General features: G+C 62.0%; 1 protein-coding gene across 1 annotated transcript in view; it reads right to left on the bottom strand.

Moving 5' to 3' along the window:
- Positions 1 to 2,628: 2,628 nt before the first annotated feature.
- Positions 2,629 to 18,574, bottom strand: part of LOC123022514 (transcription factor COE1-like) — an 81,563-nt gene continuing 65,617 nt past the window's right edge. The window contains exons 12-16 of the mRNA XM_044428259.1: positions 9,267 to 9,332; positions 7,283 to 7,460; positions 6,355 to 6,540; positions 5,329 to 5,517; positions 2,629 to 2,702 (exon numbers count right to left, since the gene is read on the bottom strand). Of these exons, the coding sequence (XP_044284194.1) occupies positions 2,629 to 2,702; positions 5,329 to 5,517; positions 6,355 to 6,540; positions 7,283 to 7,460; positions 9,267 to 9,332 (693 nt within the window). The remainder of the gene's footprint in view (positions 2,703 to 5,328; positions 5,518 to 6,354; positions 6,541 to 7,282; positions 7,461 to 9,266; positions 9,333 to 18,574) is intronic.

Genomic DNA, 18,574 nt, shown 5'->3' with positions numbered 1-18,574 from the left:
GGTCTTCCCACCCTCCTGCATTCCCAATATTCCCGGGGCAGGCGGGCCACGAATCTGCAGTTACGCAGTGGGAGTTGAGGCGGCAGACTCTGGGGCTTCCGAATGGAGTGTTCCTCGCTCGAACAGTCAAAAGGCTTTGCACAGCCCTTTTTCTTCTGGCGAGAAGAAAAGATGTGGTTGGAGAGCACGGGAAGGCTGCAACTCCTCGCAATTGCGTGAAGAGCTTCGTCTGGAAGCCCCGCTGAGCTGCAAGGCCTGGGACACGGCAGCAGGCTATTCCTGCTCCGGGGGGATCAGAGTCGCTCCTGGAAAAGTAGGTCCTCTAACCTGTGACTCAGGACATTCACCTGAAGCGACAGGCCAGGTTCCGGGAGGGGGGACACGGACATCTCTGGGAAGGAAGAGTGGTGTTTCACGCTTGGCCCTTGCTGACTCCCTCAGCCTGGTCTGCAGAACCTGGTGTGGGTTTCCCTCTCTCTGCTCACGAGGCTCGCTGCCACAGACCGAGCGTGGGCCAGCCGTGACCGCAGGGGCTGCGCAGGTCACCTGGCAAGCCGGCAGTCTGGAGCTGCCGTGCACACTTCCCAGGAGATCTGCTCCATCGCGCAAACCCCGGGGCGGCCGTGTGCCCCTAGCCCCACCTGGCCAGTGGCGCTCGCCGGGCGAGGCCCCGGCCTCTGTGAAGACCCGCAGCGCCTGTTCGTAGCGCATGTCTGTCGGCCGCCCTGGGAGCGACTCCGCACGGCTCTGCCTGCGGAGAGCCTGCCTTGCAGAGGAGCGGCTCCCCTTCTCCGGCGCAGGGATCGGCGGGAACGGTGGTGTTCCGCTGATGGGGCGAGGCGGAAGGCAGCGTGGAGAAGAGCACTCGGGGGGATGTGTGGGTGGGTATTTCAACATCTGCAGCGGCAGGCAAGCCAAGAGCACAACGGGCGGGGGAGTGTGCCGTGGGGATGCTTCACATGTGTCCGGACTGTGCAGGAGTCCTGCTTGGAGCATGGATGCCGCTGGGCCAGAGTCCCAACAGGGGCACATGCGAAAAGGGTGCTGCTCACGGCAGCTCGCACGCCGAAGGACGGGGCCCTTTGTGTCGGAAGCCTTTGCCACGGCCCCCGTTTGTGGGCAGGCCCCGTCCGGCACGCCCGGGGCCAGAATCTCCCCCGCGGGAGGGCCGATGCCGCACTGCCTTGGAGGCAGGCTCCGGGGCTGGGGGGGGGTTAACAGGAAGCGGCGCCGGGATGTGTCTGGAATGCCGATCCGCTTCCCTCGCTGCAGAGGAAGCTCCGATTTGGCAAGGGCGCAGGCGGGGGGGGGGTGTCTGTGCGTGGACCTAACACAAACCAGCTTGCTTCGGGAGGCACCTCCGGGAATGGAGACGGGAGTCTCCCGGAGGGCGGGGGTCTCGCCCACCTCCCTGCCGAGGCCGCGCGGATGACGGGGAGAAAGAAAGGGACCCCGGAGCCCCAGCGCAGGGTCCAGTTTCCACGGGGGGTTCTCTCCAGTTGGATCAGGGAGCCCAAAGGAAGAGAAGTGGCGTGTTCCGAGGGAACGATCCTTTCTCGTCAGGGAGCAAATGTACCTGAGTGGGGAACCAAGCGGGGCGGCCGCGTTCTTCAGCGTGTGGCGTGTGAAACCGAAGCGGCAGGAGATGGTGCCGGCGGTGGGCAAGAGGAGCCCCGTGGAGGAAGGAGGGCAAGGCTGGACGCCCTGCGTCTCCCCCTCCCCGCAGCGAGCAATCCTCCTCCTCCTCGGGGGAGAAGCCCTCAGTCCATGGTCGGGCCCCTCCGGGCCGCATCCTCTCCCTCGGCTTGTCCTGCTGCGCTGCAGCCTCCCGCCAGAAGGGGGCGCCCTTGTGTAAATGATGCCGCCAGGCGGGAAGCCCCTTGGCGGGGGCCCCTCCGGGAAGCTTCCTCGGCCGTGCCCACACCCTTCCAAGTCCAAGGGTCTGGGGGTGCCAGTCCAGTGCCCCGTCCGTCTGGAAGGCGCATCACTCATTCCCGGCTCACATGGGCGGTACGATGAGACCCGACAAGGCTGCAAAGCAAAGGAAAAGCGGGGTCAAGGCCTGGGGGAGGCGGAAGCGACCCCGCAGCCTCTGCACGGCCCCTCCGCGCTCACCCGACGGCCCCGATTCTCTATCGCCTCGTGCGTGGCCAGACGCCCGGACGCTTAGCCTGTGCGCTACCCAGGGCGTGCGCCTGGCCCTCAGGTGCTTTCCGGCACCTCCCTTCCTGCTTTCTCCAGGGCTGCTACGGAAACTGTCTCCTTGCCAGACTGGCACGGCGGCCAGCGCACCGAGCGGCCAGAGATGCCCTTGCGTGAGGCTGCAAGCAGGGCCTTTGAGGTGGTGGCTCCTGGGCTGAGCCAGGGGTGCGTGCATTCCTGCTGCATGTGCTCAGCAGGGCCCAGAGGGGCTCTGTTCGGAATCGGTTTCCTTCCCCTCCGCAAGCGCAACCGTTCCCCCATTTCACAATCCCAGCGGGGTCCCCGGCCACTTCCACCCGGGCTTCCTTGCAGGGCTGTCGTGCAGGTGGGGCCGGTTCTCACAGCAGGAGGAGCAGAGACAGAAGGAAGCCGAGAGAGCGAGGCGGGGAGGGGAGGCGGGAGAACGAGAGAAGAGACATACTGCGATTAGGAATAAGCCAGTCCCTGGAGCGAGCGAGATGGCGTGTGGAACTTGTCCGCCGACTCCTCGAAGGTCTGGTCTGCTTGGCAGGAGCGGCCGAGGGAGAGAGAGGGGGAGCAGGGGCAGGCGCAGGCAGGAAGGAGAGCGAGAGCGAGCGAGCGAGAAAGGGGACAGAAAACATGGAATGTAAGAGCCATCCGGGAAGGGTGAAGGTGGCAGCCGAGCGTCCCGGGATTCTCCCAGCAGCCAGTTCTGGGAGCCCTCCGGGACAGAGGGCGGGAGGGAGGAAAGGCGTGGCCTTCCGATGGCTTCTCCCCATGCTGGCCAGGGCAGATGGGCACTGTAGTGTGTGAGCAGCTGGAGGGCCGTCTGCCCCACCACCCCGGCGAGGGCGTGCTTGCAGCTACAACCCCCGAGGAGGAAGCGCGGCACCCCTCGCTCGGCTGAGGGACGCGGCCACACCGGCCCCTCGCGCAGCGGTGGGGGAGACCGGCTTGCGCCATCGCCGGGGTGCAGTGGCCTTTTTCATAAAAGAGAGGAGTCGTCTTGGAAAGGGTGGTCTCGTCAAAAAAAACCAAACAAACCATCGGACCTGCTGGGTCAACCCCCACATTTTTTCCCCATTTTGATGATTGATGTTGTTTTTAGTTTTTCTTTGTTTTTAGGATTATAATTCTGAATAGAACCTATTTAAAAAAGGAAGAAAGAAAGCGTGGTCTCCAGGGACAAGACAAGGGAGGGTGGCAAAGCCAGGCAAGACTCGCCGGTGTCAGGTCTGGGAAACGGGGCTGCGAAAAGGCCAAGGGCCTCCAGCAGCGCTCAGCCTACAACACCCATCTTCCACACTGATTATGCCAATGGGAACTGCAGTCCAAACACCTGGAGTTGGGATGCTGAAAACATCTGGCACTAAAGCCCAACAACATTGCGTGTTCCTCCCACGCTTGCACTGCGGTTTCTTAGACTTTTTCAATTTGGCCTGGACAGTGGCCTAGTCCTCATTGAAACGGCCAGTCCTGCCTCAGACAACAGGCACACGCCCTCCTGATCAGAATCCCTTTGTACAAAAACAATCCTCTCCGTGCAGCACACTGGCAAGTCCCTGGGAGACGGAATCTGCTCAGCCTCCTCCCAGACTCGCTAGCTTTCTGGCTTCAGGGATTTTTGTTGTGGTGGTACAGAGAAGCATTCAGCCCCGTGAGGGTCCCCCCTGGAATCCGCACTAGGCCACTCTAGACATGGCTGTACCACCTGAGCGAGAACAGCACCATGCAGGCTCCAGAATGGGCCGTTTGGCCTGGGAAACTCAGAGGTGGGCCAGCTCTCCCAAACAATCGCCCCTGGTCTTGGGAAAACGCTCTTACAATTCCCCAGCTGCTTCCCCTGAGCAGAAACCTCCCAATCTGCCCAAATCTGTTTGAGAAAATCAGTGGTGTGACTTTGGGGCAGGCGGTGTGGGGGACGGCAAGTTTTCAGCCAGAAAAGACTGGCTGAAAAATTCAACTCTGTCTCCAGGAAACGCCTACTGCCTCATGTCCACCCTGGGCTGGACGGATTAAATTTGGACTCCAAAGTTTGCGGCGGTCAAGAGGGCGAACGCCACCCTTGGTTGCATAGCCGGAAGTGTGGCTTCTAGAGTGAGAGAGGTGTTACTGCCACTCTACACGACTGGTGTGCCCACAACTGGAGTATTGTGCTCAGTTCTGGGCCCCTCATTACAGAAAGGATGTAGCCAGGTTGGAGTCAGTGCAGCGAAGGGCCACAAGGTTGGTGGCCGGTTTGCAGGGGATGCCGTATGAGGCGAGACTGAGGGAACTGGGTCTCTTCAGCCTGGAGAAGAGGAGACTCAGGGGGGATCTGTTGGTGACATGCTGGTATGTGAGGGGGTGTCACACGGAGGTGGGGAGAGACCTGTTCTCCCCTGCAGAGGAAGGCAGGATGCGCTCCAAGCTCAGGGAGCCAAGGTTTCGTTTGGATGCCAGGAAGCACTTCCTGACAGTCAGGACCCCGAGGGTGTGGAATGGGCTCCCACGGGGGGTCACTGAGGCCCCATCGGTGCGGGTGTTCAAGGATAGGCTGGACGTGCGCATGATGGGCATGTTGTGAGCGGAGTGGGCTGGGGCCGGGGGTCAGACTAGATGGCCCGGGAGGCCCCTTCCGACTCGCCCTGTTTCTATGCTTCTGTGTTCTAACAGGAGGACAATTCCAGCTCAGACAAGCAACGTCTCGGCCTTGGTGAAGGGACAAGGGGTGCACTGAGGCTTACGAAAATGCTGCACCGCAAGGAGAGTGGGGTTCGTATTAGTGCATCTACACCTCCCCTTTTACTTTTGCAAGGAACCAGATGTGGCTTAAGAGCTCTCCTCTCCTGCCATCTTTACAATAACCCTGTGAGGTAGGCCAGGCGGAGAGTCTGACTGGCCCAAAGCCACCCACTGTGCCTGGTGACCCCATGGGGCCCGGAACCCAGATCCCCCGAGTCTCAGGCCGGCACTCCCAGTGCCCCACCACTCTGGGATGGGGGGTGGATTCCCTCCTGCACGGAAACCCCAACCCACAGGGGCGCCCATCACCGAAATGGCGGCCCTTGCAAGGCCTGGCCCGGTTCCATCCAGCAGCGGCGCCTGAGCCCCCCTCCGACCTGGGCGGAGACGGCGGCACCCTGTGGCCTGGCCGCGCTGCGGGCGGAGGAAGCGCTCGCTCACCCTGCAGGCTGTTCCCGCTGGCGCTGGTGCAGGTGGGCGGGGGGGATGCCTGCGGCCGCACCACGGGGGCGAAGGCGCTCTTCTGCTTGACGGCGGAGATCATGTTGACCGGGGAGAAGGAGAAGACCCCCGCCGGCGTGGAAGAGCTGGCGATGGACGAGGCCCCCAGCGGCGGGCTGGCGGGCATGACTGCCGGCGGGAGAGGAACCGGCATCAGTTGCAGGGGAAGCGTGGGGGGTGGGGGCGCGGGCGCAGGCGGGCGTGGGGGGCCAGGGACCGGGGCCTGCCCGGGGCTGGACCCCTCTCGGTGCCACGCTCCCAGGGCTTTCGGCAGAGCTGCCCAAGTGGGAGCAGGTGGGCCAGGCATCCGTGGCTGCACCTCCCCTCACTCCCGCCTGCCGTGGCCAAGAAGAGGAGTGCCCGGGACTCTCGTCAGCAGCCCCTGCTGACCTCTGGGCCTTGGCGGGTGCCCAGGCATACCGACCCTTGCCCAGCCCTGCTTCGGGTCCTCCCGCCCGCCCGCCCGAGGTGTCTCTGCTCCCCAGCTCTGCCCTGCTTCGAGGCCCTCCGGGCAGGGTCCTGCTTCACACCCGGGCTTAGCTCTGCCTGTTGGCTTAAATGCCGCGCACCCTCTGGCTACTGGAAGGAGCAGCCCGGAAGCCGCTCCTCGGCCACAGAGTTCCGCTCCTGCCCGCAGGCTCCGGCTTCGGGAATGAGCTCCAGCCTGGCGGGGCAGGGCATGGCTTCGCGAGCAGATGCTTCCCTGGCTCAAGCCCTGCACCCCCATGAAGAATGCCTGGGTTGGTGGGGAGGGGAAGGCCCCCCTTTCTGGCGGAGGCCCAGCGGAAGCCGTGGCCCAGGCGGAGGGACGGCGACTGGCAGCCCGGCCCTGCGGTGATGCTGGCCGGAGTCACAAGGCATCCGCCCCCTCCCACACCCTGTAGGGTTTCCCCCCCAGCCCAGGCAGGCCCCTGCCCTGGGGAAGGAACATTGCTGCCCGCCAGCCCGGCCCCACGCCCCACTCACTGGCGTAGGGGGAGTTGGCGGTGGAGCCGTTGAGGAAGCTGGGGGAGCCAGGCACCCCGAGGCTGGTCATGGCCGCCCCCGCGTAGCCGTTCATGCTGGACGTGATGGTGTTGTAGCCGCTCTGCTGGGGGGTGGAGCTGGGCACGTACCCCCGCGGCGAGGCGCTGCTCGTGTTGCGTGTGTACCCTGCAAGCGGAAGGGGGGAGATGCGAGCCGCTGCCCGCCGGGAACGGAGCGCACGGGTCCACGCTGGGGGCCTCTCGGGGGCCGTCCAGCCAGCGCTGCTGAGCAGGGCCGCGTTCCGGAGCGGGGCCCTCCCTGACTTGCCCGCTGCAAGTCAGGGGCAGCGGGCTGCATTCTGGCCCCCAGCTCTGGAGCCTGCCTGAAGCGCCTGGCTGGCCTCAGTTGGAAACAGGTCGCTGGGGCACCAGGAATATCGAGTCCCCGGGGTTTAGCCTTTATTTCACTGTCTTGCCACCTTGATGTGGCACCTGTCTTCCTCCTGCAAGGGGCCCGAGCTGGCTTCTCTCCAGTCTGTCCTCACAAGAACCCAGTGAGCTGCACAGGGACTAGAACCTGGGTCGCCCACGTCCCAGTCCAGTGCTCCAGCCCCTACGCCCCTCTGGCTCTCTGTGGGTTCCCCACTCCTCCAGCCCCCGGTCCTTTCCCATCCTCATCATGTGCGTCCCAACTTTTGCACAGACTGTTCCCCATAAAAGGCAGAGAGGCCCCCGCCAAGGAGCCCAGCATGAACCCGGGGTGGGGCTTTGGCCCCTGGGGTGCCGGCCCTGGGACCTCCCGGGCAATCGGACGAGGCCCTCGGGCTGAACCAGGTCCGACGCTCCAGGCCGGCTGGGCCTGCCGTGGCCCAGTCCTCCCGGCGGCTCTCCCGCCCCGGTCACGAGCCGCGCGCCCCCCCGCCGCCTACCTTGCTCCGAGCCCGGCGCGGCGTCGCTGAGGTTGATGGCCATCTGGCTGCCGAAGGAGTTGACGCCCATCACGCCGGCGTGCGCATGGTTGCCGGCCAGCGAGGCCAGCTGGTTGGGGTTGCGCGGGACGCTGTACAGGGCCTCGGCGATGTCCGCTGCCCGCTTCAGGATGATGTCCTGCGGAGGTGGAGAGCAAAGCCCTCTTGTGGGGGGGAGCGGAGGCACCGGGGCCACCGCGGGACCCCTGCTGCGGCACGTGGCCGGGTGTGGAGGGGCCTCCCCACAACCGACCTCGGCCCCGCCACTGCGCGACTGGGGCCTAGCCACGTTCCCTGCTCTGTTCCCGGGGTGAAGGGTTCCCAGCCCCCCTCACTCTCCCGGACATGGCAGCTGCCGCAGCAAGCATCCGATGCACATGGCCGTCGAGCATTCCCGGGTGGAACTGGAGGGGCTCGCAGGGGAAAGCCCTCTCTGCGGCATCCGTCCGAAGCTGTGTCTTGTCTTACTTCTCCAGTAGCCTCAGGGGCTCCCCAGAGCGGCACTCGGCTCCCGGACCGAAAGCTCTCTGCCCAGGCTTACGAGTTGCCCCTTCTCGTGTGGTGAGTGTAACATGTAGCCAGGCTGACCGAAGCCCCGGCTGAAATCTGTTTTCCCCATCTCCTGTGCGGGGCAGCAGAGAACCGGCCCCGCCATTTTGTGGTGCGCGGGCTTGGGGGAAGGAGCCGCAAAGATTTATGCCCCGGGAAGGAAGTGAGGGGCAAAACAATGGGGACCTTTAACAAGCAAAGCAAAGCTGCGCACCGAGCCAAATGCCTCCCACACGATGGCCTGACCCGACGCCTCCACGAGACCGCAGCAATATCCGCCCAGGTGGTGCTAACCGCTACTGAGCCGTGAAAACACCGGCTGGGCCCAGTTACGGGGGTGTGGGGAGGATGGGGCCGCTGCAAGCCCGTTACTTAATGGCCTTGGAATTCCTAATGACGAACAGATGTATGCCTGGGAGCCGGTCCTCCCTCGTACGGCCGGCCAGCTCTGTGCAGCTCGGGGGGAGCGGGGGGGAGGGACCAGGCGAGGTCCCAGACACGGAAATCATTACTGGCCGCAGAGCCGCAAGGACATTAAGACGCCCGGCATGGTCAGGGACCCTGGAACTCCGGGTCTAGAAGCATTCCTGCTCCAGAGCCAGATGCTGCACTCTGCGCGAGCTCAGACGGGAGACGCTCGCGGCTCCTCCTCATAGGAGGCCTGGCCTGGGGACTGTCATGTGGAGCAGGGCTGGGCTGTGCCAGCTGCGAGGCTTGGCATTGGCATCGGCCTTTCCGGCGGCCAAAGCCCTTCGCAGGGCGATCTCAGCAGTCCTGACAACAACCTGGTGAGGCAGGCCAGTGCCCCATTGCAGGCAGGGAAGCTGGAAGACGCAAGCCCTGCTAAAGGGACCTGGCGCGCATGCGCAGGGGGAGAGGGGTTCTGGAACGGGGACTCTGGGCTCGGCAGTGGCCGCCAGAGGTGCTGGAGCCGGGGGGGTGCTGCGGCCTCCGAGGGCGGAGAACTGGGGCCCGTTCCGAGGCTCCTGCGTGGCGTCAGGTCTGCTCCCCCACAGCCCGTTCCCAGGGCAGCACTAACGCAGTGCCCACAAGCAGGCCGTGCCTGAGAGCAGGAGCGCCAGTGTGTGACGGCCGGGCACCCGTCTGGGATGCAGGGGGCGCCAGGTTGGGCCTCCGGCACCTTCCGGAAGGGCTGGGAAAGAGCCCTGTCCGACCCCAGCAGAACCCTGACGCCCCCTGGAAGGAGCCGGTGGGCAGCACGGCATGCTTCCAGTTCTCCAGCGTGCCCCCGGTGGGCTTTGCGTCAGGAGCTCCCTTGGGCCGTCACTGGGAAACTGATGTGCTTGTAGAAGGGGACGCAGCTGGATGAAGCCCCCGTGAAGCCCCTCGCCTCTTGGCTCGCACCCCACCGTGCTTTCTGGGCTGCGGGACCTACCTGGTTGTTGTGTGGCATCCCGTACAAAGCCTCCACCAGGTCAGCGGCCCTCTTGAGAAGCACCTCCTGCAGGGAGAGAGGGAAGAGCGATGCTACGGGGGCCTTTCCACAGGGCCGCCCCCCCCCAGCAGCGCACCTTCCAGAGGCGCTGGGCTGCTGCTGGGCAGAGGCACAGTCCAAGGCTGCTGGGGAGGGCCAGGAAGCGGCCGGGCTGGCCCAACGCTGCTCTCCCCCAGCACACAAAAGCCTCCCAGCACTCCAGAACCTGACCCCAGAATCGCCCCCAAGAACATCTTCCGCGCTCAGTGTCCCCCACCCACCCGCTTCTCTGGGGCCTCTGGTTGCATGGGAAACCTTGCGGGTTTTTCACAACACGGTGATCAGCGGGATATCGAAGGCACAGGACACGGCGAGGGCGGGCTGGTTTGGCCCACCGAGCATTTTCCAGGCGCAGCCAAGTATGCGCAAGGTCCCCTTTTTCTGGATCAGGAAGCAGCGATTTTGCTGGGCTGGAAGTATCGCCAGCAAAGCACCAAGACTGCAAACATTTCCCACACCCCGTTTAAAAATCCTGCGCTGTCCCATTCATTCGTCTCGGTGCTTGTCCATGTATCCTCCCCAGGTTAGTGATGGGGCCAATCCCACCCAAGGAGGGCTGTGCAGCAGCCAGACAGTTGTTCAGTGCGTGCCCAGGAGGTACAGAGGGACCCGCAATTTCCTCAGTGGCCTCTCCTAGAGTGCCCCCACCTCCCACCGCGACCCTCATGGCTACCGATCTGCTCGGCTCCCCCCTGGGCCCAATCCACAGAGCGGGAAGCAACTCTTCCCTCTCCTTGCTCATTTGGAGAGGGCAGTCCAGGCGCAGCAGAGCTCGGAGGCCCCAGGAGGGCAGGGAGCCTCGGAGACAGCCTGATAGTGCCAGTTCCTGGTGCCGGCCCTGTCAGTGCCAGACGGTCTCCGCGAAGCCGAAGGCCAGAGAGATGACGGGAAAAGTGCAAGTCCTCATGAAAGAGGGCGGGAAAAATGGCCCCAAGGGGAAGCCCGATTTCTTGCACTGTGGAAAATGTTTCTGAGCGCAGGAAGATTTAGTCCTACTTGGGAGCTGATCTTAAGCCCTGCTTTGCTTCTTCCAGAGCTTCTCGCCTCATCGTGGCCACAACGCCACTGATGTGTGGCTTGGATGATTTCGTGTCCCTATGGACCTGCACCGGGAGGCGACTCTGTCCGTCCATCTGTCCAGGTTAGGTTGGCTCCTTGTTACTGGCTGGCCCAAACTACACCTCTGTGCCAAACATTTCCTGATTCATGCTCTGCATCAGTTTGAAAAGCCTCTCCTGTTTTATTGCAATCTAGGCATTTTCTCCAGACTCTCTTAGTTGGTGTTTTTGCTTTTTTTTTTCTTGAGTTGCTCTGGATCTCTTGTGTTTTATTGGTTTCATGACCTTATTGAAAATCACTTTGAGCACTCATGGAATGGACGGAGGATTCTTAATAAGCAAGCAAGCAAGCAAGCAAGCATTTCATAATAAGAATTACTCTGCAATTCCAAGAATTGGTGCCTGAGCTTGCTTTTTCTCTTTTTCCCTCCGCATCCCATTTTCCTTTTGTGCTGAACCTTTCCAACAAGTAAATCTTAATGTAAAAAAACCTGCCTGGAGCTTTTTCACTTGAAGCATGGGGTAAAAATGCTTGAAATGGAGCAGCAGAGTTTGCACGCTCGTGCGCACACACACAAGCACACGTGCAAGAGATGGAATGAAGCCCGTCAGCTATTTCATGGGGTCCCTTACCTTTCCCCACATGGTAGTTCTGAGCAGACAGGAGCTGAGCACCCTGAGGGCCAAATCGGCTCTCCCTGGAGGACCAGTTCAGCCATGCTGGTTCCCCAGTGGGCCAAGCCCCCGTCCTGGCCCTCAGCAGCCTGACGCCCCCCTGGCTTTTCCGAGTTCTTCTTTCCGACCCATATAGAAACTGGGAAGTGTCTCTCCCATGGCCCAGTTACTGGTGGGAGCAGTGGCTGCTATTCTGGGTATTTTGGCTCCACTCCCCCCCATAGGCCCTCCTCATCATGGGAACATACTTCCCCCCCCCCACCCCGAGAATTAGATATGGCTCGGGGGGAAGGGGGGTTCAGCACCCCTGGACTGCTGCAACACAGCCAGAGGGAACCTCCTCTGAAGGAGATTAGGAGTGTGGCTACCTGGAGAAGGGCCTTCTCGGCGGTGGCGCCCAGACTGTGGAATGCGCTCCCCAGAGAGGTCCGCCTGGCGCCGACTTTATACTCTCTTTGGCACCAGGTGAAAACCTTTTTATTTCACCATAATTTTAAGAATTAGGGATTTTAGATGTTAAGTTAACAGTTGCATTTTTTTATTTTATTTATATTTTCTTTTTATGAATGTGATTTATTTATCCCTTACTATTTATTGTTTTGATTACTGTAACATTATTGCTGTTGTATGTTATTGTTATTACTGTTTTTAAATTATTGCAAGCCATCCTGAGACGTTTTATCAGGAAGGACGGGATAAAAATGTTTGAAAGAAAGAGAGAGAGAGAGAGAGAGAGAGAGAGAAAGAAAGTAAGTTGTGTCCTGGGAATGGTCCCCTGTCGGAATGCAGGCAGCCCCATTCAGGAACCATCGAGAAGGCAAGGGTACAGATAGGTTCAAGTGTGGTTTTGTTCTCCCCTGACAGCTGTCAAAAGGTAAGCTGTCAAATGAAAAGCGCAGCCGCAGATTGGCCATGTCTTCCTGTGAAGAAACCCTGCTTAGCCCTGTCAAGCCTCCAATTTAAGAGGAGGCCTGGGTTTTACAGCTCCTGGAAATGACGTGGCTTGTTCTTTTCCACACTCCTCAGGCCCCAGAGCCCTGGGAAAAGGAAGAAAAGGTGCAGCACACTGTCAGGTCTACCTGCAAAAAGCTAGGGGGGTTCACTGCAAAGGGGGTGACCTGGCCACTCCTTTTCATGTGCAAACATCAATTCACAGCTCTGCTTTCATTGGATAACTCAGCCAATGGACAGCAGTCAGGGAAAGCAGCAACAATTTAATCCCTGGATGGAGCCTTCGAAGGGAGACACTGGTGTGGCAAAGCTGTCCATTTCAGGCCCTTGTAAGGGTGCGGGTGTCTGCTTGAGAAAGGCTGATTTTTAAACATGCCATTTGCAAAACTGCAATTTCTGCCAAGTTCATGACCCAAAATCTAGAAATCTGCACGCGGGTGCAACTGGGCAAAAATCGAGTTAGCACCCTGAGGGGCAGCAGAGTCAGAAACGCATGTCAGATGTTCATCCCACACATGGAATTCTCATGCAACCTTCCGCAAACCATTGCGGGAACACAAACCAGTAGCAGGAAGGTGCTTCTGTCCACCGGATCCCAGTGCATCCTGCAGGGAGCCCCCGTGTGTGGGCTGAGCCCCCCAGGGTCCTCCTCCCCTCCCCTCCCCTCCCCTCCCCAGCCAGAAGGTGACGACAACAAGCCCGGCCCGTCGCCTCCGGACTGTGCATCAGGATCTCAAGGCTATTGGATTGCTGTCAAGCTAAGTGCCAGCAATCACAGGCACTTGCTCTTCTGTCTTCTGCAATATCTGCCCGATCGATACGGTAATGGAGCGCACGGGGGGGGGGGCGGCGCTGGGGGGGGGGTGGTGGGCCAGCCGTTGCCGGGCGGGCCCCTGTTCGGGGAACACAGAACCCCCAGTCCTTCCTGGGCGGAAGGGCAGCAGGAGGGGGAGGGGAGGGGAGGGGAGGGCGGTGGGCAACGGCTGCCTCCGGCTCACTCCGCCGTGCCAAAAGGGAGGGTGGCCACGCAGGCAGCGCCCAGAAGAGGAGGAGAGGAGGACAGCGGCTTGCATCAGGGCCACATGGGTCTGCTTTATGCAGAGATGCAAATCTGAAAATCATCGACACTGGTTAAGGTGGGCAGCCCATCGCGCAGCAGAGGCAGTGGCCGCTGACCCGGGGGCCTCCCCATTCGGGCAGCGGTTCTCCTCCTTAAACAGGGACTGGGCCTCTCCCTTTATGCGAGGGGACACTCGGCTCGCCTGTCTCTGCCTGGCAGTCCAGCGGAGTTGCAGTGGGGATGCTTGGCCGCTTCCCCAGGGCAGGCTGGATCTTAGAGCCACAACCAGGCCCAGCCCATAGATCTAAGAACCTCTTGGGAAAGCGTCCATGCGCCACTGATGCTCAAGTGCCATTTCTGGTCAGAACGCGCTCCAGAGATCACCTGCCAAACCTCTGTGGCCACAGGCAGAGGCCGAGTGCACCTCCGCACGTCCTCCTGTGTCAAGTGGAATCTCCACAAAAGCCAAAACAAAGCCGAGCTCATGGTGTCGTTTTCCAGCCCGAACGATCGGACGATTCCTCCGAGGGGTCGGACAAGGGGAGGAAGGAGTTCCTTCACAAGTGCCATGACGGCCAGAAACACATCTCGTGCATCATGCTCCCTGCCAGACGCTGTGGCTTAGCAGTGCATGACGGCTCTCCGGTCCATTGCAGACGCCCCACGCGCTGCCACGGAGCGCCCAGCAAGCCTCTTCGAAGGCTCCGGGGCAGCACGGTCGGCTGCCTTCATGCCTGGCCTGTCCTCTGTGGAGACCTCACCAAGCCTCGCATGGGACTGTACCGCCTCCTTAATTTGGAGCTCACAGCTGACTTTAAAAAGCCGCAAAGCCCCGGAACCTCGACTGCGTTGCCTGCACACGGGGCTGAGCACTTGGCTGCTGGGGAATAGCAGGGCACGGACGGGGCCGGGTCGAGGACGCCTCCAGCGCACACACGCCGCAGCGATGGCGGCTCCGAGGAGTGGGCTCGGCAGAAGATGCAAGCGATGCGCCGCCCTCCCGTGCCCCTGGCCACACGGGCCTCAAGCATGCATGCAAGCACGCCCGCACACGGACCGCCATGAATACCTGTTGTCAGTTCCGCATGAGGCGCGGCGGGGGGGCGGGGGGGACGCGCCGCGGCTTTGCATTGCATCCTCGCCACCCCGCTAGACAGGTCGCTTAACGATGATGAATGGCGGGCCCAGCCTGGCCACCACCTCGGCGTCTTTGGGAGGGCGGAGAGCCGCCGCGGCAGCTCGGAGGAGTCGGAGCCGCACTGGCATGAGTAATCCGGCTCTCCTGCGGAGGCGGAGCGGGGCCCTTGGCAAGGCGCACATCTGCAGCCGGGGTGACCCTTCGGGATTTGGCAGGATGCAGCCCTGCCGACTGAGCGAGCCCCCAGATGTGGGCCGTTGGGCAGGCGCTCCGACTCTAAGCCCCGAGCTTCAGGCGCAGGCCTGCCTTCGCCCCCAGTGCAGCATCCGGTTGACCCTGACACTGGCTCACTGCTCCCTGGGTGCGATTCTGCCCCCCCCCCCCCCGCCGCTCTCCCTACCGCTTCATCTCCAGCTCTCTTGCAGTTCCCGCCAGTAGCTGCAGGAGAGCCGTTTCCACCCTCCTGAACGCAAAAGCCCCTCGCCCAGGCTGTGAAGCCCCCAGCGGTGGACAGGATGGGCAGGGACCCCAGAAAGAGAGACGGGAACCCCAGGCAGAGGAGGCCCAATGGCCCATGGTCCACCACTCCTGACCTAGCACACAGGTGGCCTTTATAACTCCCCCCCGCAAAGAATCAATCATACCTAAGGGAACAAGAACAAGCACATAAAGACGTTTTTTAGGGCAAACCTGGGAAGAAACTGATAAAAAAAATGAAAATGGCCGACACAGGAGCTTGCCTTCTTGTCCGGAGGGGCAGCGTCAGTTACAACAAAGGCTGTGAACCTTTCCTGTCCCTGCACCGAACAGCAACGGGGCTCTCGGGGGCCCATGCCAGCCGCAGACGGAGCAGGGCGGGACCAACAGAGAGATGCAACTCTTACGGATGTGGGCACTTTCCCGACAAGCACACAAAACACAGCGCAGTTCTCGGTGTGTCTACTCAGGAGTAACCACAGCACAACATTGCAACGGCAGGCGCTCTGAAGGGATAATTGAACCTTAAATACCCCGCACAGAGCTGAATGCTTAAAGCCAGCAGCGAAAGCCGTGCACTGGACAGAGAAGCCCTCGCAGGCCGCCTCCGGGCTGTGGGCCAGAGGCTGCCCATCCCAGCTGCGGCAGCTGATGTCAGTGGGGCAGTGCATCCCCTCCAGGTTTCAGCCTGAACCATTATGGAGCTACCTGTGATGCTGAGCCTGCTTACGTTGGAGCCACCAGCCTCGACTCCCAAGGCGAGAGCACTGGCAATCCCAGTTTGGTGACCGAGAGTCTGTTTGGCATCACGAGGCCCCAGGCGCAAGTCCAGCCAGAAGGAAGAGAGGGTGCAAGCGGGGAAAAGTCGCCGGCTGAGAGCTTGGAGCGCCACTGCCAGGGGGGGGGGGGGTGGGGGGCACGGGGACCAAAATACGCCTCGGCTTTGGCTTCGTCCTCTCTCCAACGGCCTGGGCATGGTGGGCTAGGCGGCCCCCACGGCATGGAAGAGAGTTAGTAAGGCATAAACGTTCTGCATGTGGGACAGAGGCACCACGCTCTGATCCCGCTGGCAGGAAGGGACGCCCCGTGAGGAAGCGTGCGTGCTTCGTTCCCCCGGGCTTTGGCGGCGGGGGGTCCAGGGTGGGGCAGCTCCCTTGGCTCCTGGCCCCCAGGCTCCCTGCCCCCCCGACCTAAATTTCATTAATCCAAGGTGAAACGGAGGTGGGCTTGCTGCAAGCGAAGGGCAGTCCCTCCCCTGCCACCTTGAGAGTCTTGCACGGGGGGGACTCAGACCCCACACCCCACAATTGTTCTGAGGTTCCTTAATTGTCTTTCAGTCTCTCCCATTTGCCTTCAGGGAAGCAAGTCTCTTGTGGCAGGCCGTGCGTGCACGAGGCCCACCATGCCTCTGGGGCGGCCATTTTGTGAAAGTGCCCACAATACTCTCTCAGTGCCCCCACTGACTCCGACCGCTTGAGGACCCCTTTCATCAGGTTCAGTTTCTGTGCTCCTGGACCACCTTAGCAACAGCCACCTTCTCCCCGCAGAAACCAGGCTCGACATGGGCAAGCCCTCCAAACACTCTTCCCCGCTAGGTCTGAGCGTGGTGGCCAGTGACGCTGTGATGCAGTGTCGCTGGGCATGTGCAAAGAGCCTTGCTGCTGCCATTTGGGAACCACAATCCGGCACTAGTACACTTGGAATCATAGCTTTGGGAGACAGGGGCTCGTCCGCCGACATGCAGCAGAATCCCAGGCGCGCGAGAAGAGCTTTTCTCTCCCTGCCAGCGACTGAGCTGGGCCCTCTCCACCCAGCAGCCCCTTCCTTCCCTGCACTGGGCGGCAAGGTGCCCTGCTCGATACGAAGCTCCAAGACACACACACAGCAGGATTAAACCTCCACAGCACACAAGTAAATTATGGGATGCATTGCTCCTGAATGCACTGATGGTTGTTCCCTTGAACAGCTTCCAAAGCCAAGGAAATGAGGGGCGGATGAGACCGATTTGCGCAAAAGGAGAGAAAGCCCCACATGTCGGGGGAGGGACTCTCTGGATATGGGGGGGGGGAATAGAAATGGAAAGGGGGTGTCCCCGATCTCGCCGCCCCGCTCAGACCCTGCTCAACCCAGCAAGGCCGCTGTTCGGGCCTGCTCCGGGGTGTCGCGCCCGTGCCAAGCCAGAAGATGTGGCACAGCGGCCCGAGAGGAGAGGCGCTTGAGGAGGGGCATGTGGGGGCGGCTGGGGGGGTGCGCGGGGCTGTCAGCCTGTGATGGATGGCTCCAATTTGGAGGCCGCTTCCCGCTGTCACTCGGCACCTGAAGGCCCCCCGCGCGCCACCAGCTGCTCCCTGCCCGGAGTCATTAGCGCCACTTTGCCAAGGACCGCAGGGGGGGCGGAACAAAGGAGCCCTGCCGAAGCGCACCGGGCCGGACCCCGCTGGGGGGGATGCGCGTGGCACGTGGGGGGGGGCGCGCCACACTCCTGGCGCCCCTGCCCGGCCCGACCGGCATCCGCCTCGGGCCTGCGGAGCCCGAACCAGGAGGCACTGGTCCTGGGGCCGACCGCAGTGGGGCGGCCCTCGCGTCAAGCCCCCCACCCGCGGGAGTCCAACCGCTCAGGCAACTGGGGAGCGGGGAGGCTGTGCGTCCCTCAATTGCCCACTCGAGACACGGCATGGCCCACCCACAGTGCTTTGCGCCGAAAAGCGCGCCATGCCTTCTGGTGGGGAGGGGGCCTTCCCCCAGCAGCGGTGAGGACTGGGACTGCACCCCCAGGGGAAAGGGGGCCTGGGGGAGGTGGCGGCTGCCCTCAGCTCCCTGGCCAGTCAAGGCCCACCAGCTGGGCTTTTCCCTGGAGCCCTGGCCCAGGGCCCCACTGGCCGCGAAGCTGCCACCCGCTGCGTTCTTTCAGAACGCTTGCATCGTCTGAGGAAAAGGTGTCTACCATCCATCCCTCCAACCACCCACTTCCTTCCTTCCTTCCTTCCTTCCTTCCTTCCTTCCTTCCTTCCTTCCTTCCTTGCTTCCATCCTTGCTTGCTTCCACTTATCCACCCACTGTATGTGACTCTTTCTGTCTAATCTGCTGCTCCCTCATCCACCCCTGACTTACGGCACAAGCCTTCAGGGACGCCCACAGCCCCCTGAGCCTGGAGGACTGCGGCAGCCTCTGTGGGGTGGGAGCAGCACAGAGTTCAGGGTTGTCCCCTGCCCCTCCCAGCCTGCAAAGCAGCGGGATGGCCGACCTCCGCTCTTGAACTGCACTTTCTGTGCTGGAAGGAAGGAGACGGAGGCCCCACCAGGAGTCGCAGCTGCTCGGCCCGGCCGGCCCCCCCCACCATCCACTGGAACTCCCACAAAACCCCTGAGGGGCGGCCAGTGTGGGCAAGGGGGTTCTCCGAGCACGGACTCTGAGCCCCAGCGCTGGAGCTGGAACCGTGGCCTCCAAGCCTGTGGTCCACAAGCAAACCATGATAAGAAGCCACGGTTGCTTTCCGTGTTATCCGAACCCAGTTGTGGTGACCACCCACTGTGGAATATTGGGGTCGTCGACCGACCGCAGTGAGACACGGCGGTCTGTTCTGGGGGTGCTCCCTACCACGGCTGCTTGTGGGGTCATCGGAACCCAAATGACAACCCCCGTCAGTGTGGACATCCCAAAGCTTATGAGCTGCTGGAGGAGGGAGCTGGGAGCGGCTGGCAGCTGATCGCCCCCCCGTGCTCTTGCCCGAGAGGGTGCCAGTGGGGCACAAGGCTGGGGGGCATCAGCTCTGCAGTGCCTCTTCATTCTTGTGGTGGCCCCACTGAGCAAACCGCCTGGCCAGCAAGGCTGGCTCGGGGGGCAGCGGCCC

The sequence above is a fragment of the Varanus komodoensis genome, unplaced genomic scaffold (genome assembly GCF_004798865.1).
Source record: "Varanus komodoensis strain SLA01 unplaced genomic scaffold, ASM479886v1 scaffold2, whole genome shotgun sequence".
In the NCBI taxonomy this organism is placed as follows: Eukaryota; Metazoa; Chordata; class Lepidosauria; order Squamata; family Varanidae; genus Varanus; species Varanus komodoensis.
The sequence above is the reverse complement of the archived record's forward strand: the minus strand, read 5'-3'. Positions and strand labels throughout refer to the sequence as shown.